The 27613-nt window shown below is 44.2% G+C and overlaps 1 protein-coding gene across 5 annotated transcripts in view; it reads right to left on the reverse strand.

Annotated features, from left to right (window-relative positions):
• The window catches only part of dock4 (dedicator of cytokinesis 4), a 440672-nt gene that overhangs the window by 159827 nt on the left and 253232 nt on the right, over positions 1 to 27613 (reverse strand). For all 5 annotated transcript variants that reach the window (XM_038780165.1, XM_038780167.1, XM_038780164.1 and 2 more), the window contains exons 21-25: positions 26514 to 26595; positions 21559 to 21729; positions 17472 to 17664; positions 5929 to 6056; positions 3677 to 3811 (exon numbers count right to left, since the gene is read on the reverse strand). In XM_038780165.1, the coding sequence (XP_038636093.1) occupies positions 3677 to 3811; positions 5929 to 6056; positions 17472 to 17664; positions 21559 to 21729; positions 26514 to 26595 (709 nt within the window). The remainder of the gene's footprint in view (positions 1 to 3676; positions 3812 to 5928; positions 6057 to 17471; positions 17665 to 21558; positions 21730 to 26513; positions 26596 to 27613) is intronic.

Consider the following 27613-nt stretch of genomic DNA (forward strand, 5'->3'; position numbering starts at 1 on the left):
GTAACAACGGTGCTGGATCTGACATGTACAGCACTACAAATGCTGCTGAGACCTGCAGGGTGTTTAATCAGGGGAACAGGAGTGCAGCATTTGTATTTAATGATTTAGGTGCCCATTAAATAGGTTTCACAGAACAGGTGCTCCTATACTCGGCAGTCTGCTCCTTTGACAACAGTTTTCAAACACAGGGAGGAACTGAAACTTTAATTTAAACAATCGTGTCATCTTTGAATGCTGCGGTGAAGAATAAAAGGTGCCCATAATTCGCACAGAGGAACGTATTATTCGACAATGCGTACAATACTTTGCTAAATTATGGTGGCTTTAGGGTGTGCACAAAGTCTAACATCAGGTGAGAAATCGACACCCATTTTCTCTTGCTCATCATATGATGGATCCTCAAAAGGTCCCAAATAGAAATCTCAAATAATCTTGTAAAAACATGATCAGAATTTTAAAAATCCTCACTCAGCATCAGAAATGTCCCACTTGCGATTAACCTTCTGTTAAACTGCAGAAACGTGGGCAGAGCACAATGTCACAAACAGCAATGGGACAAAGTTTGTTCTGTTTTTTAAGTGGCATTTGAAGTAAAATGCTCTCCGAAAGTACTCAGTGTTCTCATTTGAACGACACAATAAGATTTTGAATGTCCATCTGAATAGGCAGCTATTCATCAATTTGATATCTCACTCATTTGAAAGATAGCATTATTTTTTAAAAAACACACCCTCACTACTGCACAGCCACGTCAGTCTGGTTTATGTGCTTAGCTGGTGCAGTAAGGCTGGGACTCAATCTTCTTGTTCAGGGCAACGTGGAGCACCAAGAGAACACAAACACAAAAGTGCTATTTTCATTGTGTAAAATATTCTATCTGCAAATTGATCATTGCAGAACCTTTGAAGAAAATCTATTTTCAGGGATAACCTTCTGTAAGCTTCAAGGTCTGGTGGATGTGCATGAGCATGCATACACACATATATTTTTCATTAAAACTGACTCAAAATGTATCCAATTATTGAGTAAATTAATTGAATACACAGTAACCCAGTGCCAGAAATCAATCAGTGATGTTAAAGGGCATTTTAATGTTATAGGATTGCATAGCCTAATGTTCCCAGTATAATATAATAATAGCTTATTGTCGCAAGTAGGTTTCAGTGAAGTTACTGTGAAAAGCCCCTAGTCGCCACATTCTGGCGCCTGTTCGGGGAGACCGGTACAGGAATTGAACCCACGCTGCTGCCTTGTTCTGCATTACAAGCCAGCTGTTTAGCCCACTGTGCTAAACCGGTCCTGAATTCCATGGGCAGAATTTTAAAGTCCGCTGCCAATGGATTTTCAGGCAGAGAAATGGGTGAAATTCAGATTGGTCTTCTCCCATTCATTGAATACTTCCTTGTTACATTACTCCTTCCAAAGTGTATCACCTCACACTTTTCAAGGGTAAATTCCATCGGCCACCTTTCTGCCCATTAGACCATCCCGACTATATCTTCCTGTAACCCAAGACACTCAACCTCACTGTTAACCACCCGGCCAATCTTTGTGTCATCCGCAAACCTACTGATCCTACCCCCCACATAGTCATCTGTGTCGTTTATATACATGACAAACAATGTGGGACCCAGCACAGATCCCTGTGGTACGTCACTGAACATTAGCTTCCAGTCACTGAAGCAACCGTCTGTCAACACCCTCGGTCCCTTACAGCTAAGCCACACAGCAATCAGACAGTGAAATAATTTCCTCTTGTGGGGAAAATCCAAAACAAAAGGGTAAAACTTAAAATTAGAGTTTGTACGTTTAGAAGTCAAATCAGGAAGCCGTGCTTCGCACAAACCATAGTGGAAATCTAAAATGTACTTTGCCATAAAAAACTGAACATTGGGTGATTTTTGTTCGACAATGGTCAAAAGGTCTATGAAGAAAACGTGGGTAAATAGACTTAAGTACAGAAGAGCCATATCGTGGAAAAGGCTTGGGAAGCTGAATGGCCTAACTCCCACTGTATATCCCTGTATCCCGACCATAGGAACACAGGACTTAGGAACGGCAGTAGGGTATTCAGCCCTTCAAGCCTGCTCCACCACTCAATAAGATTATGTTTCATCTGACTGCGTCCAACTCCACTTTGCCATCTTCCCCCTCAACTCCCTTGACTATCAAAATCCTCCCTAATTCTTCCTTGAATAAATTCAATGACCCAGCCTCCAATGCTTTCTGGAGAAGAGAATTCCACGTATCCTTTGAGAGAAAGAAACTTCTCCTGATCTTTATCGTAAATGGTAGACTTCTTATTCTCAAAGTGTGTCTCCTGGTTTTAATCTCTCCCACGAGTGGAAACATTCTCCTGGTATCAATCCTATCAAATCCTCTGATGATCTTGTATGTTTCAATAAGATCACCTCTCATTCTTTTGAACTTTAATTGGTTTAGGCCCAACCTGTTCAACATTTCTTCACAAGATAAGCCCCTCATTTCAGGAATGAGTTGAGTGAACCTTTTCTACTGCCTCTAATGCAATTATGCATTGCTTTTGAATCAGGAGACCAAAACTGCACATAGTATTCCAGATGTTGTCTCACCAAGGCTGCAGTAAAACTTCCCTACTTTTATATCCCATTCCCATGACAATAAATGCCAACGTTCAATTTGCCTTCCTAATCACTTGCTGTACCTGCATACTAGCTTTTTGTAATTCATGCACCAGGACACCCAGCTCCCTCTGTACCACCGAGTCCTGCATTCTCTCCATTTCGATAGTATACTGCAAAAGCTTTTTTTGTAATTTGAAACAAAAATCATTATTTTGTATACAGTAGTATAAGTATCTTACTAAATTATTAGCTATGTTGAAAGCAAAATGTTACAGTGAATGTTTTCAATTCTGTATTTATATGAAAATTATACAAAATGATCTTTGTAAATGTATGACTTGTTAAGACCACATGCAAAATTAGAGGATGACATTTGATAGAAACACGCAAAATAGGGCATTTGGCCCCTTGAGCATCAATCTCAATATCATGGCTGATCTGTCTGTGTTGAGTTCCACAGCCCCAATTGCCTCTGAAAACCTCTGATCTCCTTGCCCAACAAGAATCTATCTACTTCTGTAATAAGCATATTCAGTGACCCCCCTCCCCCAGCCTTCTGAGGCAGAATTCCAAAGTTGCACCCCAAGAGGAAAATAAAATTGTCAGGGGTTATGGGGATAAGGGCAGGAGAATGGGGATGAGAAAAATATCAGCCATGATTGAATGGCGGAGCGAACTCGATGGGCCGTGTGGCCTAATTCTGCTCCTTGGTCTTTTGGCCTCATCTCTGTCGCAAAAGAAACAAACCGTAATTTTTTAAAAACAGTGTCCCCCCCAGTTCTGGACTCACCCACAAGAGGAAACATCCTCTCAATGTCCACCTTGTCAATACCATTCAGGATCTTACATACTTAATCAAGTCACCCTCACTCTTTTAAACTCTAGTGGAATACGAGTCCAGCCTTTCCAAATTATCCTCAATAAGACACCCTTAGGCCAAGTGTGCAAGATAGGCAATTGTACAAATGGACAGATTTTGGTACTGTCGTTATTATAAATAGCTAGAAAAATATTTTTTTTAAGCACAAATTAAGTGCATCAGCAAAGAAGTGTACTTATGACAATATACTTACAGTAACGTCTTGAAACTGCAGGCGAATTGCCGGCCCAGAGGGCTGGGGCCTGTTGCTGATTTCTAATATGGTCCTCAGCAGCACACCTAACAAACTGTCCACAAGCATGTCCACCTCCTCTGAAATAGTTGCTTCCTGAAATGATAAGCGAATAAGATGCAGCTGTTGTCAAATAAATTTACATTGCATTCACAGCACAAGAAATAGGCCATTTGGAAGGAATGAGTCTCGTTAAAATAAATAAGATTTTGCCCAAGTTCACATTTCAAAACATTGGCTGGTGCAAACTGTCCTTGCATCTGTAACAATCTCGAAAACTGAATACTTGCTGAATGAAGAAGGGGTTCAGTGGACCTGGCTGCAAAATCCCAGTTGCATCATGCAGCCTTAAAAACATTTGTTCCAATATTGTTGTACAGGAAGTACTTTATTCAATGTGTTTCTCCTTATTAAATGCTTTACTTAGCTTTGAAAGCAGAATTGCACACAAATCATTTTTGCAAGGGGGAAATAATGCATTGAATGAAAGGCCCTATTCTGTCTCATTGTATTCCGATTGTCCACATTCGTATGTAGCTCGGAAGAAAAGTGTGCATGGGTAGCAAGAACATGGGGCGCGATTCTCCGTTCCCCACACCGGGTGGGAGAATCGTGGGAGGGCCGCTCTGGCACCCCCCGCGATTCCCCCCCCCACCCCTGCTGCTCAGAGAATCGCCGCTCGCCGTTTTTCCCGGCGACTCTCCGGCCCGGATGGGCCGAGCGACCTGACGATCCCGACGGGTTCACGCCGGCGGCAAACACACCTGGTCGCTGCCGGCGTGAACATCGCGCGACAGGTAAGTGTGGGGCCTGTGGGGGGCGGAGAGAGGATCGAGCGCTACGGGCATGCTCATTAGGGGACTATTCCCGTATTACCGTACCAGCCTCCCCGGACAGGAACCGGAATGTGGCGACTAGGGGCTTTTCACAGTAGCTTCATTGAAGCCTACTCATGACAACAAGCGATTTTCTTTTTTTTTCATTGCCAACAGTAAAAACTCTCGCACCATTTCAGCGACAATGGTATTCCCACACCCTTTTATTTCTCAGACACTTGTAGCATCATGGACTGGATGAAGAAGGATGCACAAGACTGATTTAAAGTGGTTGTCTTTTGTTCTCCAGTGATAAATATACACCAAGATACATAACTGACTATTGTAACGCATGTACAGTTTAAAGAACTGACTTATTTGGAGGAGGTAATATGAAGCTTTTGTTGGGCTGGTTTAGCACACTGGGCTAAAGAGCTGGCTTTTAAAGCAGACCAAGGCAGGCCAGCAGCACGGTTCAATTCCCGTACCAGCCTCCCCGAATAGGTGCCGGAATGTGGTGACTAGGGGCTTTTCACAGTAACTTCATTTGAAGCCTACTTGTGACAATAAGCGATTTTCATTTCATTTCATTTTCAGCTTGGCTTTAGGCCCTACTAAAGTTCTATCCTGGTCAGTGAAGAAGTTCGAACCTTAAATGAGAAGTCACCTCACAAAACTCACAATCAAAAATAAAGTTCAACTGCTCAAGGATCACTGTAGCCTTTCCCATTTAATGCAATTGGCCTGTCAAGCCATAATTAAGTGTTTCTTGCCCATAATTAAGGATTGTGACCCCCAAAGATCCGCAGGAAAGGATCCTGAACATTCAGTACTTCGCTGTACCTGCTCAGGATTTTGATTATTGGCCCTGCCAAAGTACGTGGGGTGTGGTCGAGGTACTTAATTTAAGTACCTTTGCTACACCAGAGGCAGTGGCTGAACCAAAGTCCCAAATCAATGTTTGGTCAAAACAGAGTTTAGCTAAAGGAATTTGCAACAGATCAAGTCTGTCAGCACCTACAAGAAACGATGGTAAAGACAGAAAGCAATAGGAAAAATGAAAGCACGGCCTAAAAAATTAAGAAATGCCATTTCAAAGTTTGAATATTGTTCTTTTTGAACAGTAAAGCTGTAAGCTGACCAGTCTAATGGGCGGCGTGATAACACAGTGGTTAGCACTGTTGCTTCACAGCGCCACGGCCCCAGGATCCTGCCGCTCAGGTCACTGTCCTGAAAGACGTGCTTGTTAGGTGAATTGGACATTCTGAATTCTCCCTCTGTGTATCCGAACAGGCGCCGGAATGTGGCGACGAGAGAATTTTCACTGCAACTTCACTGCAGTGTTAATGTGTGCCTCCTTGTGACAATAATAAAGGTTATTATTAAAAATATACTCACAGTGCTGTCCTTCTTGATCAGACAAAACATTGTGCTAAGGATGCGTGCACACATGATTAGATCCTTCTGTTCTTGCAAATGCATGTGGAGATGGTGTAGAACCACAGGTAGGAGAATGCAGCGGGAATCTGGAATACAGATGGACAGTGCAGAACGGTATCAAATCACAATAGTGGTCATGACACAGTATTGTGATTGAATATTTCAACTATGTCCCCCAAAACACCAATATATTTCATCCAAACATTTGCTGCTGTGCTGGTCCAGAGTTTGGTTTCATATCTTGAAAATGCAAGCTTTTATTCCTCCTTTTCCCTCTGTTTTTCATAATATTTCTTCTCGGGTTGTTCAAGCACCTTCATAATCGCTACATTTCTTACAGACAGGGGACAAGTTCATTTCCTGATTATCACTTCATTTGCTCCCTGTATTATTGTCTCAAAGTACATAGTTAGTTTTTCAGAGCCTAGATCTTCATATTTAAAGCCATGATGTGGAGATGCAGGCGTTGGACTGGGCTGAGCACAGTAAGAAGTCTTACAACACCAGGTTAAAGCCCAACAGGTTTGTTTCAAACACCAGCTTTCGGAGCACTGCTCCTTCATCAGGTGACTCACCTGAGGAAGGAGCAGTGCTCCGAAAGCTAGTGTTCAAAACAAACCTGTTGGACTTTAACCTGGTGTTGTAAGACTTCTTACTGTGTTCATATTTAAAGAGCACAGCCTGGATTTGCATATTTAAGGAACAGAGGATTCAACGTCAACATTTACACTTCAGAACAAAGAACAAAGAAAAGTACAGCACAGGAACGGGCCCTTTTGGCCCTCCAAGCCTGTGCCAACCATGCTGCCTGTCTAACTTAAAATCTTCTGCACTTCTGGGATCCAAATCCCCATCCTATTCATGTATTTGTCAAAACAGCCTTTAATCGTCACTATCGTAGCTGCTTCCACCACCTCCTCTGGCAGCGAGTTCCAGGCACCCTCTAACCCCTGTGGGGAAAAAAAACTTCCCTCGTACATCTCCTTTAAACCTTGCCCCTCGCACCGTAAACCTTTGTACCCGAGTAATTGACTCTTCCGCCTGGGAAAAAGCGAGGGACCATAGCCCACGAGACCTAGCGGGAAAACTGAGGCATGCCTGGTAGGAGACTAAAGGATTTAAACTCCAATTCGTACCATTTTCCAGCCCAAACTCATTCCCCAGTTCTGCACAGAGGGAATGCTGCACTGTCAGAGATGCCACCTTTCAAATTAGAAATTAAACCAAGGCCCTATCTGAACCCAGATGTGTGTGTAAAAGATTCCGTGACGCGACTTTGAAGAAGGGATGGAACAGGGCGTTCGTCCATATCCAGGGCAATAATTAGCCCTCAACCAACACCACCACCAAAAACAGATTACTTGGTCATCATGTTGTTTATGCTTACACGAGCATGCTGCATGCGGAATTGACAACAACAAGTGATTATATTTCAAAAACTTCACCGACTGTGAAGCTTGGGATTGATCACCATCATCAATGGTGATGAGACAACCATCATTTACTTTACAAGATGCTTGTTCTTGTATAACTGGAACCAGAATCCCAAAGGATCAAATCATTCCTTCACTAGACCTTCAGGAAACAAATCCCACCCCACCCCCTCCGCCTTCCATTCCCTGAGAAATAATAATTATTTAATATATTATTCATTATATGTATACTATGAACTTTTTCAATTTATCTCTAACTCCAATCATGGAATCTCCGTCGTATTACCAGAAAACTGAAGCTGGGACAGTAACTTCATTGCAGTGTTAATGTAAGCCTACTTGTGACACGAAAGATTATTATAGTTGAGAAATGTATGCCAAGAGGGTTAATTTACCCTTTGTGTATTCCTTCTCAAAACAACACGGATTGTTTAGCTGTCAGCACATAGGCTAAACTTTCCGAGTTCAAGCTCTACTGAGTTTCTCAATTTAGTTTAGCCTAGGATTTATACAGGCTGAAATTTCAGCTGACTAAAATATCCCGAGTCTTACATAGAGCATAGAACAGTACAGCACAGTACAGGCCCCTCAGCCCACGATGTTGTGCCGACCATTTATCCTAATCTAAGATCAACCTAACCTACACCCCTTCAATTTACTGCTGTCCATGTGCTTGTCTAAGAGTTGCTTAAATGTCCCTAATGACTCTGACTCCACCACCTCTGCTGGCAGAGCATTCCACACACCCACCACTCTCTGTGTAAAGAACCTACCTCTGACATCTCCCCTGTACCTTCCTCCAATCACCTTAACATTATGTCTCCTCGTGACAGCCATTTCCACCCTGGGGAAAAGTCTCTAGCTATCCACTCTATCCATGGCTCTCATCACCTTGTACACCTCTATTAAGTCACCTCCCTCTCTGCCTTCTTTGCTTCAGTGTGAAATGCCCTAGCTCACTCAACCATTCTTCATAAGACTTGCCCTCCAGTCCAGGCAGCATTCTGGTAAATCCCCTCTGTACTCTCTCCAAAGCATCCACCTCCTTCCTATAATGTGGCGACCAGAACTGGACACAATATTCCAAGCGTGGTCAAACTTGGGTTTTATAAAGCTGCAGCAAAACCTCCCGGCTCTTAAACTCAATCCCCCTGTTAATGCCAACGCATCTTCTTTACAACCCTATCAACCTGGGTGGCAACTTTGAGGGATCTATGTACGTGGATCCCAAGATCCCTCTGTTCCTGCACACTTCCAAGAATCCTGCCTTTAACATTGTATTCAGCAGTCAGATTCGACCTTCCAAAATGAATCACTTCACATTTATCAAGGTTGAACTCCATCTGCCACTTCTCAGCCCAGCTCTGCATCCTGTCCATGTCCTGTTGTAACCTGCAACAACCCTCAACACTATCTACAACTCCCCCAACCTTCGTGTCATCAGCAAACTTACTAACCCATCCTTCCACTTCCTCATCCAAGTCATTTATAAAAACCACAAAGAGCACAGGTCCCAGAACAGATCCTTGCGGGACACCACTGGTCACTGACCTCCAGGCGAAATACTTTCCATCCACTACCACTCGCTGTCTTCTTTCAGCCAGCCAATTCTGTATCCAGACAGCCAAATTTCCCTGTATGCATGCCCCCTAACTTTCTGAATGTCTTCTCCAGCAAGTATCATTGTAGCACCAACTGTAGCTGAAACAACTCCGCTTTCATTGGGCACTGGGAAGCAGAACATTTTTACTTTATATTCTGTCACCAATGGGATCCCATTTTGAATGGTCACAGAGTAAAATAGATATCTTGACAACAAAGAAAATAGGAGTTTTCAAAGAGCTGTGAATTGAAGCCGCAGTTTTGCTTGTCTGAGTGAGTTGATGCACTGCTTATCACCGGAACATTTCAAGGACACCCTCTGACTGCCTCAGATCAAGTATGCACTGGTGAAAAGATGTGTTCATGTGGTGCCACTTGAAATGGCGCAGACTTCTGTCAATTCCCCAGTGGCACTTTGGGCCACTGCCTTCACTGCCCACACATAGTTTCCCATTGACGTTACGGAAGAAATCAAAATGGGTCACGCAGGTAGAGGCCTGTACCCCCAAGTTCCCCAATTCCCTGTCTGCATTAAAGAAAAAAATGGCAGCTTGAACTAGATTTCAACTGAAACATATTTCTTAACTCCCATCAGAAGATATATATTTGAACTAGTACTTGCCCAAAAGGGAATATCAAGTTCTGTTGCTTACTGATCACTTTTGTCAACTGCACACATACTTCGAACCCTATTGAAATTCACTTATCGTCGCAGTCATTCAGTGCCTTTGGGTTGTTATGTGGTAAATAAATAATCCTACAGAAATAACGTTTCATTCCAAATGTCATTAAAATGTCAGCGTAAAGTTGAACATATTCATAAATATAAGTCAATACAACATCAAAACTTCGATGCTATGTAAGTCACAAGCAGCTCCTGAGTAAAATACTTCTAAATGTCTGGTAATTCTGTAACATTGCTCACAAATAGTTTGAGTTACAGGGTGGAGGACGAGGAATGTATCACGGGAACAGGTAAAGAACCTCGGTGAAGTGGAATCTAAAATGGAGATAGACCTGATTTGAAACAGAGACGGGTGGAATACTGAATTAACACAGAAATGCCGCATATCTGGCAGCATTTGTGGAGAGAGAAGCAGAGTTAATGGCTGGGATTCGAAGTGGTCCCAGCAGTGGAGGATCAGGACTGGTCCCCATTGGTGCTTGGGATTGGCACAGTGAGAGTCACAGTTCTTTGGCATGAAAATATATGTAGAGTGATAAGTGCGTCAGATTCCCATCATTCTCCGACTCGAGCCGCCATTCAGAACGGGTGCCCTTATTCCAATCAAGGCCCCCCTCTCCCCTTGCAGCGCACATTTCAACCCTCTGTTCACAAGGGCAGCACGCCAAACCCCTCCCACCTCTCTCCCCCCCCCCCCCCACTATGGGTAATCTACACCACGCATGAGGGGCAGTGCAGACATCGGAGCCCCATGCGCTTCCAGCCTGTTAATTGCATGTTGATGTATGCAAATCAGCACTTTGCATGTTCCTGCCAGCGCGGGGAAGGTAGCCCGCTACAGGCGGTGGCGCGAGAGCAGTGACTAGGGGGACGGGGTCCGCCAGCCCGGCTGACGCTCCATTCTCCGCCACATCAGGATTCGCGATCACAGCAGCAGAGAATCCCGGCCAATGACTCGAAACGCTAACTTTGTTTCTCTCTCCACAGATGCTGCTGGACTCGCTGTGGTTTTCCAGCATTTTCTGTTTTTATTGCAAATTTCCAACATCCTCAGTATTTAGTTTTTGTATGGATGGAATACGGTCAGCTTCCTGTGATCTGAAAATTGGAAATGGTAGACTCTGGTGTATTCTTGGGGCTGCGGGCAAAAGTGCCCGTTGGGTTGAGGCTGGAGTGGAAATTAGCAAGGGCACAGGGTTAATTATTGACTAGAGCATTTTTGCTCTTCATTTACTGTACACTGAAAGCTTAGATTACATTGCTTTTCCTGTGCAAGTTCCAGCAGATATAATTGCAAAGCTAATCCATGGCTTTGTCAATCATGAAATCTTGGTGTATTGTGCCTCACTTCCGCCCACACAAAATGGGTTGGCCGCCTTTAAATTCATAGAAACGTACAAGGTCAGGAAAGACTATTTCAATCTATTTGGTTGTTCAGAGTTTAAAAAAAGAACACAGTTCAATGTCCATTTCCCTCAATTGATTTTCTTGCTCAATAATTGTCTAATGTAGAAGTTGACATTGGTAATTTTATCACCCTCCGAGGCAGTCACGACCACACGTTCATTCTGATCTGTGCAAGTTAATTTGCTGATGTAACCATTCATCTAAAATCCTCTATGATTCATCATAGGACAATCTCTTGGTCACAGCTCGTCCATAACTTCAGCAAACAGCCCTCTGCTCTGAATACTCTCTTCTGCCTCCAAGTCCAGCCTTTGTCTCGCTCCCATCTATGTCCCTCTGCCTGCTGTCGGTCTCAGATGTTCAGGTTCCACTGTTTAGAACTTAAAATTTTACAATTGCCTCCCTATACCTCTGCCTACTTTGAGTACAGCCATATATTGACTGGATCACACTTTTGCTCATTTCTCATTCCCCTTTCGGGCTAAGCATCAAATATTCCTCATATCTATGTGACACACCTTGTGGTGTTTTTCTACGACAAAGACGTTATATAAGTACAATTTCAGACTGATGTTTAAATGCATTACACCATGAATGATCTTGGAAACTTCAATTGTAATCTGTCTGCCTTCTGTAATTCCTCCTTGCAGCTTGGATCTCTGATGCCAAGTTATGTGCTCCTTTCTTCGTGCTTTGATGTTTTCCCTGTACTATGGCAACTGGAAAAACATTGCCTATTCCAGAAGTGAATCGACTGATGCCCTCAGTGGGGTCGGTATCATATCCTGTGATTTGTGTCCTTTTCCCATGTTTATATAATCCAAAATCCCACCTGCCTTTTGTACCACTGCTACACATTGCATTTATGACTTTAAAAAAAAAATCTGTCCACTGATACCCCAGAACAGTCAGTCATTCTCCCGCAATGTATCCCAAAACCCAACACCATTTAGTGGTGATGTGGAGATGCCGGCGTTGGACTGGGGCGAGCACAGTGACAAGTCTTACAACACCAGGTTAAAGACCAACAGGTTTGTTTCAAAAATTAGCTTTCGGAGCGCAGCTCCTTCCTCAGGTGAAGGAACAGCTAAGGAAAGAGCTGCGCTCCGAAAGCTAGTGTTTGAAACAAACCTGTTGGACTTTAACCCGGTGTTGTAAAACTTCTTACTGTGCTCACCATTTAGTGAGTCTACTACTGTAGCTTTATTCCTAGCGTTATTCCTCTTTGGTGTCTTGTTCAAATTATATGCTATTTTCCATTTCTTAACTCAAAGTCCCAATTTAGCCAAATTCCTCTAATTGTTCACCTCAAGTGTCTCTTGCCCCACTCCATTTACATTATTCACACCTTTTGAACATTTGGTTTCTAATCGCACTTCCTATTTCTTTGTGCAGAATGTGATAGCAATTATTCCAGCACTGATCCCACATGGTCATTTCAAGACAAGATCCATACACAAGGACTCCATCTTCTGGTTGCCAATCCACTTCATCAACTGGCCATCCAATCTATGTCTGTGAGTGTTTTCTTTCTATATTACAGACCAATCTCCTACAGGTAACCGCCTTTCAAAAACCTTGCTGAAGCCTAAATAAATAAAACAAGTAGAGTTTTGATACACAAGCTCCAAGTCTCCTTGAAGAATTTTAACCAGTCTGCCAAGCATGATTTTCAGTTCATATAACAATGCTGAGTTGCAATACTTCCATCCATGTTGGGAAACAGATGTCAGGCTTAGCAGCTTAACTTTTCTTTTGCTGATCTTTGATGGCACATGGCAAATTGATTCCTCCCCTCCCCTTTTGTCAAAGTATCGGTTCTAATGCCTTTCCAGTGATCCTCACCAGAACTTTGCATTGAGTATAAGAATTGGCAAGTCCTGTTGCAGCTGTATAGAACCTTATTTAGGCCATACTTGGAGTATAGTGTTCAATTCTGGTCGCCACACTACCAGAAGGATGTGGAGGCTTTAGAGGGGGTGCAGAAGAGACTTATCAGGATGTTGCCTGGTATGGAGGGCATTAGCCATGAGGAGTGGTTGAATAAACTCGGTTTGTTCTCACTGGAACGACGGAGGTTGTGGGGCAACCTGACAGAGGTCTACAAAATTATTCGGGGCATGGACAGAGTGGATAGTCAGAGGCTTTTTCCCAGGGTACAGGGGTCAATTACTAGGGGGCATAGGTTTAAGGTGCGAGGGGCAAGGTTTAGAGGAGATGTACGAGGTACGTTTTTTTACACAGAGGGTAGTGGGTGCCTGGAACTCACTGCCGGAGGAGGTGGTGGAAGCATGGACGATAGTGACATTTAAGGGGCATCTTGACAAATAGATGAATAGGATGGGAATAGAGGGATACGGACCGAGGAAGTGTAGAAGATTTTAGTTTAGACGGGCAGCATGGTCGGCACAGGCTTGGAGGGCCGAAGGGCCTGTTCCTATGCTGTACTTTTCTTTGCATTCTACAAGGAGGCCTTCAGGAGACGCGACAACGCAAAATTGCTGAGCAAAAACTTATAGCTAAGTTCCGCACGCATGAATACGGACTCAACCGGGATCTGGGATTCATGTCGCATTACATTCGGCCCCCACCAACAAGCCTGGACTTGCAGAGGCCTACCGACTGAACTGGCTTGGGACAATTCACACCTCTTTAACCTGGAGTTACCTCTCTCTCTGCATCTTTGATGATTTGATTGCCTGCAGGTGCTCGCATTCTGGGGCATCTCTGACTGTGTCTATATAAACATTTCTGGAACAAGCCTTTCCATTCACCTGAAGAAGGAGCCGTGCTCCGAAAGCTCGTGTTTGAAACAAACCTGTTGGACTTTAACCTGGTGTTGTAAGACTTCTTACTGTGCTCACCCCAGTCCAACGCCGGCATCTCCACATCATGGGTACTTTTCTTTGTTCTTTGTTCTTGATTAACTTAAGTCAATCGCCTGCTAACATATTCTTGCAGGCACCTCACTGAGCCTCAGGATCTTTCCTTGACTGAACTTCAGTTAAACATTTCAGTTGAAAGATGGTATCTCAGATGCTTTTCAAGTGCCTTCCATGTTTCTATCAGAAAGGAAGCTGGTGTATCTGCATTGTGGGAATTGTGGCACTGTATGCTTATGGAGTTGACATTGGTACATCCTGAGGAGCTGTCTATTTGATTGAGCCTCAAAGAGGGATAGACCTCCAGAGGGAAAGGTTGTTGGAGAAGTTTTAAACACAAACACAAACTTAAGGGTAAGTTTCATAATATTGTTCTTGATTATAATTTAAGTGGCCAATATGTGAGAAGCCTCATCTTGAATAATACACCTGCAGGTTATTCACAACATGGCAGCTAAAAGGGTTTTTCTTAAATTGTTTTGTTTTTTTAAAAATTGGTTCCCCTTCTCTTCCTTGATGTTTGTTTTATTGGCATCTGTTTGATCATTTCTGATTTTTTTTTGACTGGTCGTTTTCATAGCCTTTTACGACCTGCTTATTGGTCAGCTTCTTACATCTTCAACTGTGAAGAAATGTTTCAATTGTGCTGTCTGTAATGTAAATTTAAACTAGTCATTTTCAAACATTTGCCCTTCTGCCAGATGCCAAATGAAGAACAAAGGGAGGCATGAATTTGGGTCCTTGAATCGATCAATCATTCATTCACAGATATGTTCATTGACTTATCAGGTCTGGAGTGGAATAATATTGGAATTGATACAACAGACCAAAAACAATGATATTTTCCCTTCCAAATACCAAATTAATAATGTTCCAATTTAACATTCTGACCATGGCTCTCTGTTCGCCCAGACTACTGATCAGCAATAAAGAATGAAATTAATGAACTAACACTGATATACCACTCCAGACTCCACAACCTTGCGGCTATAGTCAACAGTGAATAACTTGTAGCTCCAAAACATACTCTGATTTGTCAAGTTCCCGACATCCTCAGGACATCGCAGAGCAGTTCACAACTGCGACAGCAGTGTGTAACATCTGCAAGGTGCAGTAACGCGTCAAGACTTCTTCACCTTTCAAACTCTCAATTCTTCTTGCCTAGGCCACCACCTGTTTCACTCCATGTCACCCACCAGCCTCACTTGGAAATATATTTTTCTTCATCACTGCAAGAGGGGGAATACCCTCTCTTACAGTACAATGAGAGTACCGACAAGACCACTCATCGGAGTGGTTCAGGAAAGCAGTTCATGATCGCCTTCCCGAGCGATATCAGGATTGGGCAATCAATGCTGACTTTGCTACCGATGCGCCCAACTCATGAACAACTTAAAAAATACAACCACTTTTCAGGTACAGTCATTGTTATGCAGACACACACAGCAATCTCTACAGTGATTTTTTTTTGAAGTAAGGTTGGTTGAGGGATGAAAGTTTGCAACTCCCAGGCTGAGTAGTGCCAGAGGATTTGTTACATCTATTGAACCAGGTTGATTGACCTTCAATTAAACATTTCAGTTGAAAGATGATATCCTCAGATAATGCAGCACTCCCGGAGTATAAACGTAGATTATGTTCTCAAGTCATGGAGTTTCTGACAGATTAAAAAGTGAAACCAACAAGCAGACAATAATGTCCTTGCATTGTGATGTTGTCCAAAAGGCAGCTGTGCTGCCGCAAATCATAAGAAATCTTCCATCTGCTGCACAGTTTATGATCGAAACCAGCACAGGCTGAATAGCCTCCTCCTGTCCTGTATTATACAAACGTTATACAAAGCTTCATAGTGCACTTTGTGTACTTGACAATGATCTTTTCTTTAAGAGGAACCATTTAGCTCTAGTGCCTTAACATTCATGATTATTAACTCTTACAAAGTTTGTGATAAATCGATATAAATTACATTGAAAACCTTCCTTCTGAGCCACATATGCCTGTTGTTTGTCTGTCTGCTTCCCCGCAGACGTATCCTCCATCTCTTCCAAAAAAAGGAATTCAAAACTATGTTTGTTTCCATAATTCCAGCCAGTCCAACTAACTGACTTTATCATCACCACCATTCAGTGCCTACCGCTTTGTCAATTGCAGAGCATTTAAAGCAAGTGTGAAATCAAGCAACACCCAATAGCATTTCAAAGCGAACAAATGCACTTCAAAGTCTGGTCTTGAGACCAGCACAGTCGACTCAAATCCTGTCAAGTGCTTGACCGAAAACAAAGACACGAGAGTTAGCAAACCATGCACATGCAGCATATAGAAGACATTGTCAAAAAGTTCTTGGTCAACCTCAAACGGCCACAGTTCTTTGGAAGTAGCTCTGTGTAAGAGTTAAGGAGGGAGATGAAGTGGCAGTCTATCAGCGGGAAGTAGAATTTATTTGATCTCTCACTTTGCCTTACAATGAAGTAGGGCATATGGCTGGCATTGTGTGCCATGTGGACCTGAACTATTATTGCCACCACATGTATAAAGCACAGTTATGGAAAGTTGCAGGTTTTGTGCATTTAACATTAGGGATTTGCTAATTATGCATTTAGCATCATAGAATAAAATCATAGAATCCCTACAGTGCAGAAGTGCCCATTCAGCCCGAGTCTACACCGACCCCCTGAAAGAGCACCCTACCTAGGCCCACTCCCCTGCCCACAATAACCCCTCAACCTAACCTAAACATCTTTGGACACAAAGGGACAATTGCCCATCCACCTAATCTATCCACCTTTGGACACAAAGGGGCAATTTATCATGGCCAATCCACCTAAACTGCACATCTTTGGGAGGAAACTGGAGCACCCGAAGGAAACTCACGCAGGCATGGGGAGAACGTGCAAACTCCACACAGACGGTCACCCAAGGCCGGAATTGAACCCGGATGCCTGACGCGGTGAAGAAGCAGTGCTAACTACTGTGCCACCGTGCTGCATAGTGGCATAGCATTATTGCATTTAATTATTACATTTTGAAACACCGAATGATTGGATTGGATTGGATTTGTTTATTGTCACGTGTACCGAGGTACAGTGAAAAGTATTTTTCTGCAAGCAGCTCAACAGAATGATATGCAAAACAGGATAGAAAATTACTTTTAACGTTGAACTATCCCCAAAAAAACTTTCAAGTTGAAATTAAAGTTCTTCGACAAGCATTTAAGCTCCATCCCATTCAGTGCATACAAGTTTCCTTCTTGAAAAGAAACTACATCAGCAGTTCCATCTGTTTGAATCCAGTGACGGTGCTGTAAAAATCCCTCCAAGGATCATAATCTTTAGCATTCAATATAGATCTTTAGATCCCACAAGAATCTGTTAGCCACCTGCAGAAACCAACTCTGGCATTTCACACATTTATCAACAGGTTTTGGCAGTGCAAGGAACATTGGAGAAAAGAATTATTAACATAATAGCATAACCAACAACCATCTCCTCTTACCAGGATTAGCAAACAGTTGGCTCTCCACTGTTTTAGCAATGCACTGGAGTTTGACAGCTTCCAGTGAATATTCCACATGCAGGACATCTGGCATGCTGCGCAAGGTGTCTCTTACCAGGTTTGCCACTTCTCGCACATCTATCAGTTTCAGCAGCTCTGAGTATACAGCTGGGAAAGAGCTCAGGAACACAGCCTGGTAAGGACAAAGAAAACAGAGTCAACGACTGTAACTGAAAGTTGATACCCACAGTCAACTGGAGTGGTGAAAAGGGCAGGAGCAGCCACATTTGACCATACATGACCGCCAACCTGTCCACTGGCCCCAAATATCCCTTTTATGAACTGAGTTCATAACTTAGTCGCCTCTATAATGGGGAGACTAAGTACAGATCAGGTGATTGTTTTGCTGAACACTTCAATTCAACCTGCAAGGGTGACCTTGAACATCCGGGTGATATTTTAATTCTCCAACTCACGTTCTTGTCCTCTGCCTCCCACACTGCTTCAATGAAACTCAACAGAAGTTTGCGAAACAGAACTTCGTCTTTTGTTCAGGCTCTGTACAGCCTTCCAGAATCAACAGCCAGTGCAGTCATTTCAGATCCTGATTACTGCCCTCATGTACTGACCCACTGGTGTGGAGAAAGTTTATGCTCTTTTCATTCACAGCTCCTCCAAACTCATCTTGGTTTTATTTTTTTTACTTGCCCCTTTACCGCCCCTTTTATCTTGCACCATCGCTCCTTTTATCATTTAGTTCCTCATGCCTTCCAACTTATCGTGAACCTTGCCTATTTGCTCTTTGCTTCCATCCTCCTCCTGGCCTGCTGAGCGTTTCCAGAATATTCGGTTTCTGATTTCCAGCTATATTTGATTTGTTTTGGTGAGATAATCCCTGCATCACAGAATGTTTATAATTTGTTGCAGTACTGTTAATTGATTAGTATCATTGAACATTCCTTCTGAAATTGGGAATTGGGAGAACTGTGTGCACCACCAAAACTTAACAGGATGAATTTTCCCCAGCCCAATGCTGGCAGGCCCACATCACTGGTCCACAAAGGTGAGCTGGCGGAGCCAGAGGCTCCATGCTCCAAAGGCTTGGCCGTCGACAGGAACAAACAAACCTGCGGCCCAAATAGTGCACCTGGAGAAGTACCCCCTCCACCTTGGGGGGCCTAAAAGCTTTAATAATGTTAACTTCAACCATAAGCCTCCAAGTAGTGCCTCCATGTTGAGGCAATCACCTTTCTTGCCGGGTCTGCCAAGGCTTCATAAGAACCAGGAGTAGGCCATCTGGCCCCTCGAGCCTGCTCCGCCATTCAATGAGATCATGGCTGATCTTTTGTGGACTCAGCTCCACTTTCCGGCCCGAACACCATAACCCTTAATCCCTTTATTCTTCAAAAAACTATCTTTATCTTAAAAACATTTAATGAAGGAGCCTCAACTGCTTAATTGGGCAAAGAATTCCATAGATTCACAACTCTTTGGGTGAAGAAGTTCCTCCTAAACTCAGTCCTAAATTTACTTCCCCTTATTTTGAGGCTATGCCTCAGAAACGCTGGCCTGCTTCACATCCTCGAGAGGAGGCTGCCAATTGAAAGACTGTCTCCAAAAAGGTTGCCCTGCCAGGTGCACCCGTCTGCTAGGGCACAGGGTCCCCAGTTGGTACTGATTTCAGGATCCCAAGGCTGATGGGAAATTCAGCCCAATTACTCCCTCTTCCCATGGTGTTTCTCAAGTGCATAGGCAATTAGTTTCAAAATTTACCAATCTTTTCAAATGATGGCTAGATTATAGAAAAAGGTGGCATATGTGCAAGAAGCCACTATCTAATTAATATTACTTTCTGTTTGGAATAATATCAAAGTAGAAATAGTGCCATTTTCTTGTCTGGCCTCTGACAAACAAAGACCGTACTCAAGCCTACAACTTTACGTGAAGGTGCTTCAAGCATTAATATCAAGAATGAAGTGCAAATCTATCCTGTATACTTAAAAAGCTCCGTGTCTGGAATTTCATTTTGACTTCAATGCAAAAGAAAATTCAGTGGCGGAGAAATGGGCAAGTTCACGCCCATCACTTTTACATTGTTGCTCATTCTGGACAACGAAGAACTTTGCGTAAAATGTTACAGATCTTTCTGTCAGCTAAGTAACCAAGATTTCCCAGAACTCTCTTTTGCAGATGTCAAGGTATTAGAATAACCATAAAACAAATGGAAATAAGTGTAGGCAATCAATGCCAGAAGAAAATATGTATTTTACAGGAGAAAAAAAGGGCTTAAAGAAAATAACCTTATGTGATAAAAATCAGCATTATGCCACGCTCATGGGCCGGGATTCTCCGACCCCCCCGCCGGGTCAGAGAATCCTCAGGGGGATGCGGGACCTGGCAGTTAAGTGTGCGGGGGTGGTCCTCGGGGATGGCACAGGGAGATCCAACACGGGGTGGGGGGGGGCCTCAGCGGCCTGGCCCGCAATCGCGGCCCACCGATCTGCCGGCGGGCTTGTTCTGTGGGCTTCTTTGTTCCGCGCCATGCCCCTCTAGGGCTCCGTCATATTGCCCGGGGGCCAGCTCGGAGAAGAGAGCCCCCCGCGCATGCGCGGAAATACGCCGGCTGGTCCGAGAATGTACGAGATCGCGCCGGCCGGTTCCCGCATGCGGAAACTCGCACCGGCCCTTCGGCGCCGGCTGGAGCGGCGCCAACCCCTCCGCCGTTCATCTAGCCCCCGAAAGTTCGGAGAATTCCGCACTTTCGGGGGCTGTTGACGCTGGAATGGTTGGCGCCGGTTTTCCCGTCGGCGTGGGGATTTAAGTCCCCAGAAGGGAGAATCCCGCCCATGGTGTTTTGTCACAAGTTTCCAGCATATTCTGAGTCAACCATGCTCCAAACCCAAGACTATCCCATGAGCTGCGGAAGAGACTATCCATGAATTTTATATAATTTTCTAACTTAATTCCACTTTTGGAACAGCATAAAAATTATCAATTTACTTACCTCCAAATGCCTTCTACACTATAGGGGTTCTGTGGATTCCATGAAATAAAGAATTTGTTCTTCTTACTCACCTGAGTGAGACAGCACTCACTTGGTTCTATCCAGTCACAGCCAGAGAGTTACCTGCCGTCTCTTTCTGCTTGTGCATCGTAACCCCTGATGTCCCCAAGGATCTATTTCATCTCCATCTTATTTCTCATCTGCGAGAGGCCCCTTGGCAATATCCTCCAAAAAATGTCAGTTTCCAATACACCCTGATAACATCCTAACCCTAATTCGCCACAACATCGCTCAGCTCCTCCAGTGCTTCTAAATTGTCAGAGCATCAAGTACAGGAAGAGCAGAGATGTCTTCCATCAAGATATTGGGATGATCAAAGTCATCATCTTCAATCCCCACCACAAACTCTATTCCCTCAACACCAATTCCAGCCCTATCCTTGGCAACTGTCTCAGATTGTTCGCAATCTTGGTGGCAGTAGTTGACCCCAAGATCAGTCTCCAACACATGTACGCGCATCACAAAGGCTGCCTCTTTCTACCTCTGTAACATCACTGATGCAGCCTCTGCTTCTGAACCTGCATCCACACCTTGACTTGACTATCCTTAGCCAGCATCCTACCTTCAACCTTCTTTAAATATGTCACCCAAAACTCTGCTGCCTGTGTCCTAATTCATGCCAATTATCCATTCACTCATAACCTCTGTGCTAATTGACTCTGTGCTGATTAAACAATGCTTTGAATTAATCATTTTCACTGAAAAACAAAAATCCCTCTATGGCTGTACCCTATCTGCCATCTCCTCTAACCCTCCAAGACATATGAGCTTCCCCAATTATGATCTCTTTAGCATCTGCAATAACCATCTTGCCACCACTGACAGGCCTTCAGATAACTAGGCTCCAAGCTCTGGCATTTTCTCTTGACCTCTCTTTCCTCCTACAAGACACTCCTTAAAATGCATCTCCTCGACCAAGTTTTTGTGGATTGCTGCCAAACTTTGTTTCTGTCAGGCACTCAAGAGTGCTCACCACATTAAAGGCACTGTACAAATAAAATTACAGATATTGTTGTTAATCACCTGAGTCTGTGTAATGATGGAAGATCCTGGACTTTCAATGGAGAGGAAGTATCGCACTGACTGGAATAGTTCATAAATGCTGCTTCGAAATTCTTCTTCATTCTGTCCACCAGTTGCAAGAGTGTAAAGGCTCCGGGAATGAATTATATATTTAAATATATATTCCTGTGCCTAGAATTAGAATTGGACAACTATTAAGTGTATGGCTGTGAAATGACTGGAGTTACTGGACCTATTGCATTTGAAAACTACCAACGCCAACAACAAAAAAAACACATGGTTCACTCTACAGAACTAATCGGCTTCAGTTACTTTAGTAATACTTTTTAAATTATTCTGCGTTGCTTTATGGAATGCCCATATTGTGCCAGAGCTAACACTTTTCAAGGTATTCATCATAATGCTACCTTTACGGTACTCCATTTTTCAAATCTTGAACAGTTATTTGCAGTATACTGGCGGGTGGGCAGTTGTGGTGAAAACTCACTGTCCTTCAAGCTTTATAGTGGGTCTGCTTAAGGTGGACTTGTGATGGGTTTAATTATGTTACACAAAACTCTAACCCAAAGCATTGGTGGTCAACCATTGTGACAACACAACATAAATTAGCCCTTAAAGATTTCCACTCTATCTTGATATCTGTATTATTAGGTCACTGAAACTAGTAGAAACACTCAACACAATGAAACTAATTTTAATATTTCAATGTCAGTTTTGGAACATTTCTAGCAAAGGGTCCCTACCCTATCGTTTAAACCCCTACCAGGAGTTACTGAACGAATCGGAGTTGAAATTACGATTGGAAATGCATAATAGGAAGAAGAACATTTTTCCCAGACAAACAAAACATTAAAAAAACACTTTGAATGCAACTGCTAACATGACCCTCACATCATATATTTTTGTGGTGATTACAATCACAAAATTATGTTTGTGAGTTTTGTATATGTTAGTGATGGCAAGTAATAAATAATTGATTAGATTCGCTTTGGATGTCAGAAACCCCTTGTGCTCCAAGTGGTTTCTGAATAGGCATTTCACATTACAAAGTTTCATGCCACACATACAGATCCCCACTTCCAGGACTATCAGTACCCTAGACCCCCAGATCTAACAGCTTCACGAATGAACTCTAAAATTAGTAGACTCTGTCCAAGGTTTTCAAGGGTTATATCACAGGATACCTTTTAAAACAAAGTAATTTTCATTCACTTCAATATGAATTCTGCCCAATCTGGATTCTCTTATCCCGCTGACCGCACATTCCCACCGGCAGGTTTCCCTGCAACATGGACTGGCATCAATGAGAAATCCCATTGACAAGCAGCGGGAAGAGAGGAACCCATCGCCAGTGAATGGCGCGCTGCCAGAGGAGTGGCGATCGCAGCTCCTTATTTCAGATCAAATTCAGTATTTTATTTGCTTGGAATTTTGCATAATAATTTACAGGAATTATATGTTACATTTGATTAGATGAACTAGTTGGGCAATTCCCACTATTCAAGTTCATGGTTGCGATTCTCTGGCCGCGTTGTGCTCAAGCGAGTACACAACACAGCTGGAGATTCCTGGGAAAGCCCTCCCACCCAAGTCCCACGAGGTGTCGGAGTTGGTACTCGGCCCAAAAGGGATGGGACCAAACAGCGCTCCCACAAGTACGTCTTAAACCTACTTAAGACATACTCACCCCGGATACACCGGCCTCCCTCGATTCTCTGGCCTACCCAGGGAGGCTGTAGCCGGGCGCCGATCAGTGCTGGTCTACACAAACGTGGCCAGGGGAAATGGCATCGGGCGGGGCGGGGGGGTGAGGATGTCTCCCAGCCCATCGGAGACCCCTAGGTGGTCAGGTCAGTGCAGGGTGTCCCCCTGTCCCTCTCCCTGGAACATTACCCACTGCCCAGCTGCCAGCTTGACACTGCTACCCTGGCACTGCCAAGGTGCCTCAGTGGCACTGCCAAGCTGGCTGGAACACTGCCTGGATGCCCGTACAACGGTGCCTGTGCCAAGGGTCATCCCGAGAGGGGCCATGCCCATGAAAGGAGGGTGGAGAAGGGGGTTTGATTGGTGGGGGGTGTGCAGGGCAGGTAAGTAGGGGCCTCTGGGAGGTTGAGGGGTGACAGGTGGAGGTCCTGGAACGGAGGGGTGCTGCAAGAGGGCTTGAGAGGCCTGAAGAGGGGGGCTCCCAGGGACCCCATAGCGGGGTGTCCTCACTTGGGGGGTGTTGGGTAGTGTCCATATGTGTGGAGGGTGTCATTGCCCATGGGTGGGGGATTTGGGGGATCCACATGCTCACCGCGACATCGGGGCACCCTTTCAAAATAGCAGCCTGAAGAAGTTCAGTTCCCCAGTGCTAAAAAAATTCTAACTGTGGGTTAATCCGGTGAAACTCCCCAGGGCCCCCCAAAAAAGACTAAGTGTCATTGAATAGCGATGGGGAGCTCGCTGACCCCGTGCGGTTTAAACTGTTAAAAAGTATTCATTTTGTCTTGGAACAGAGCTATTAATAACCACAATAGCTCAGGCATCTTTGGCTGTATTAGCAGGGTAACCACACACTACAATTTCTTGCCTTCTTTCCCATGTTACAAAAACAGTGTTGACAAATCATGAATTAATTGGACATCAAATCAAGTTTTCAACGTGTTTGAAGAATTTACATTTACGAGGTTGAATCAAAATCACATAACTTAATTCTTATTCCACACTCATCATGATAGCCCAGATTCAGTGGTCAGTGGAGGATGAACATTGCTTGTTGGTCATTATGCTTCCACTTCCACTGTCAGCCATAACTGCGCGGCAGCCTCCACAGGGTATCTGGGACATGTGTGAACAGAACCATCACAAGGGGTGAAATCAAGTCGACAGCTGCAGGGTCAAATGGACTTATTGAATGGCAGCCGATTTTCCACCACGCCGATTTTTTACTTTCCGTTGACTTTGAAACTCTTGCCAAGATTTTTATTTTCAAACCAAATAAAAGCGACACTGGATCTAGGAATCAAACAGTATTGAGCTGACCATTCTCAGTGGAATGAAAATTGGGCACAGTGAAAAATCGATTGCTGGTTCACAACGTGCCTGTTTTGTGCAGCTGGCCTACACCACATTAACCCTGTCTTCAACCAGACTGAAGACTTCTGACTGAGACATGGGGCGGGATTCTCCGACCCCCCATCAGGTCGGAGAATCGCTTTTGGGGGGGGGGGGGGGGGGGGGGGGGGTTGTGAATCCCGCCCCACCGCTTCGACACTGGCTGCCCAATTCTCCGGCACCGATTTATAGGCAGAGGCGGGGACCGTTGGCTGCGACCTCCACTCCCGCCCCGCAATTCTCCGGACCCCGATGGGCCCACCATGCGCTTGTTTTTGGCCAGTCCCACACAGGCATGGATCAGACATTGTCCATAACGGCGGGACCTGGCTTGGAGGGCAGCTAGCGGAGCCCTCGGTTGCCTGACCCGCGATCGGGGCCCACCGATCTGCGGGCGGACCTATGCCGTGGGGGCACTCTTTCCCTTTGCGCGGCCTGTGTAAGGCTCCGCCATGGCCGGTGTGGAGAAGAAACCCCCTGCGCATGCGCAGGAAACACGCTGGCGGTCCTGCGCATGTGCCAACTCACGCCGGCTGGCAGAGGCCCTTCGCCGTCGGTTGGCGCAGCGGCAACCCCTCCTGCGTCGGCCTAGCCCCTGGAAGTGCAGAGGATTCCGCAACTTCCGGGCGGCCCGACGCCGGAGTGGTTCACACCGCTCTTTGGCGCCGGTACGAGCTGCCCCGCCGATTCCAGGAGAATCCCGGCCATGCAGCCTAAACCAGGACGTGTAAGTTCGAATATTTAATCCAATGTAAAGTCATGTACAGAAAGCGAACATAGAACATTACAGCGCAGTGCAGGCCCTTCGACCCTCGTTGTTGCGCCGTCCTTTGAAACCCCTCTAAAGCCCATCTACATTATTCCCTTATCGTCCTTATGCCTATCCAATGACCATTTGAATGCGTTTAGTGTTGGCGAGTCCACTACTGTTGCAGGCAGTGCATTCCACGTCCTTACTACTCTTGGAGTAAAGAACCTACCTCTGACACCTGTCCTATATCTTATCTCCCCTCAATTTAAAGCTATGTCCCCTCGTACTGGATATCACCATCCGAGGAAAAAGGCTCTCACTGTCCACCCTATCTAATCCTCTGATCATCTTGTATGCCTCAATTAAGTCACCTCTTAACCTTCAGCCTCAAGTCCTTCATCGTAAGATCGTAAGCGAAAGCGGGAAAGAAAGATGGGTTTAAGAAAGAGATAAAAAGAGACGAAGAAAACTATTAAAAAATTAATAGAATTTTTACAGAATCTAGCTGATCCAAAGGGGAGTTTTACATTTTTACATGAAATGTATTTTTACATTTTATTTTTTACATGAAATGAAATGAAAATGAAATGAAAATCGCTTATTGTCACGAGTAGGCTTCAATGAAGTTACTGTGAAAAGCCCCTAGTCGCCACATTCCAGCGCCTGTTCGGGGAGGCTGGTACGGGAATTGAACCGTGCTGCTGGCCTGCCTTGGTCTGCTTTAAAAGCCAGCGATTTAGCCCAGTGTGCTAAACCAGCCCCTTGCCTTCAATAATATCATCTCCAACAGCAAATTTCTGGTGTTTGCATTTGTTGCGGAACAGAAGTTGTTGGCAATTTACTGTTTAGTAATAGTGAGCATTGATAGCCTCACATTTATGACCTAAAAATCTGGGCCCTTGAGTTTTATACAAGTTGAACACATGAACCATTATAGTGATTATCTCACTGGCACATACTGCAAGTATTCAATCGTGCAATGTTTATGAAGTGAAGTACATCCCAAAGGTTCAATACTGTAGGAAAATAAGAGGTTGAAATCCAGCTGTAAAGACTCTAATATGCTCATTTTTAAAAGTGACATTAATTGGTGGATACAAACGCTTACCCTCAGCACATCCTGAATATGCTCTTGTCGTTCGGCTTCTATTGACCGATCAATGTACCTTTTTAGTACTTTTATAAGGTCTCTGTAACAAGAAAAATGCACAGTAAATGAATCCTGTTCATAAAAATACATTTTTTCTCCTTAATGAGACAGGTAAGGTCAGTCACTGCTCCTTTTTCTCCATTATTAATCTTCTCAAACCAATGCCACAATGTTTTCAAGAACAGCTTGTGCTAACATTTGCTCCAATTTTCTTCACCTTTATTTAGAAAAGAGCGGTCTCAATTTGGTGCTTGTAATATGCAGAATCATAGAATCCCTACAGAGAATTTGGCCCATTCGGTCTGCACCAACACTCCAAAAGAGCAGCCCACCTAGGCCCAATCCCTGTCCTAGCCCTGTAATCCCACCTAGGGGCAATTTAGCATAGCCAATCCACCTAACACGCACATCTTTGGACTGTGGGGGGAAGCCGGAGCATCCGGAGGAAACCCACGCAGACAGGGGAAGAATGTGCAAACTCCACACAGACAGTCACCTGAGGTTGGAATCGAACCCAGGTCCTGGTGCCGTGAGGCAGCAGTGCTAACCACTGTGCTATGTAGGAATTATGGATATGAATTCACCTTCACTAATGTACAGAGCTTGGACGTATTCTAACATTCCAGCTGTATAATTGCTATGTCCACTGATAGGTAATCTTAACTGGGCAGGCTGGAATATTGCTCTCGCCAACACTTTTTAAAAACACAGCTGTAATGAACTATGATTATGTGGTGAGTCTCGAGGATATCAGAATATTTTTGGTTGAAATTGTGGCCATCTTTGACTTTGATTGCGAGTTGGCTAGAAGAGATTATTGAGGCCGCACTGTAATATAGTTTAGCCAACAATAATGTTTTTGCAGGTCAACACATCAGGTGCAGGCCTTTCACACTTCAGATACTTTGGGGCACCAGTAAAGCAAAATGTAGCAATCACAACCATCAACTAGTGCTGCTGGCCACAATCCTGTTCCATCTACAGCAGGGGTGGGAAAACTTTTCCGTGCAAGGGCCACATTCAGAAATTCACAATTCACAAAGGGCCGCATAGTATAT

Source organism: Scyliorhinus canicula, chromosome 20 (genome assembly GCF_902713615.1).
Source record: "Scyliorhinus canicula chromosome 20, sScyCan1.1, whole genome shotgun sequence".
Lineage (NCBI taxonomy): Eukaryota > Metazoa > Chordata > Chondrichthyes > Carcharhiniformes > Scyliorhinidae > Scyliorhinus > Scyliorhinus canicula.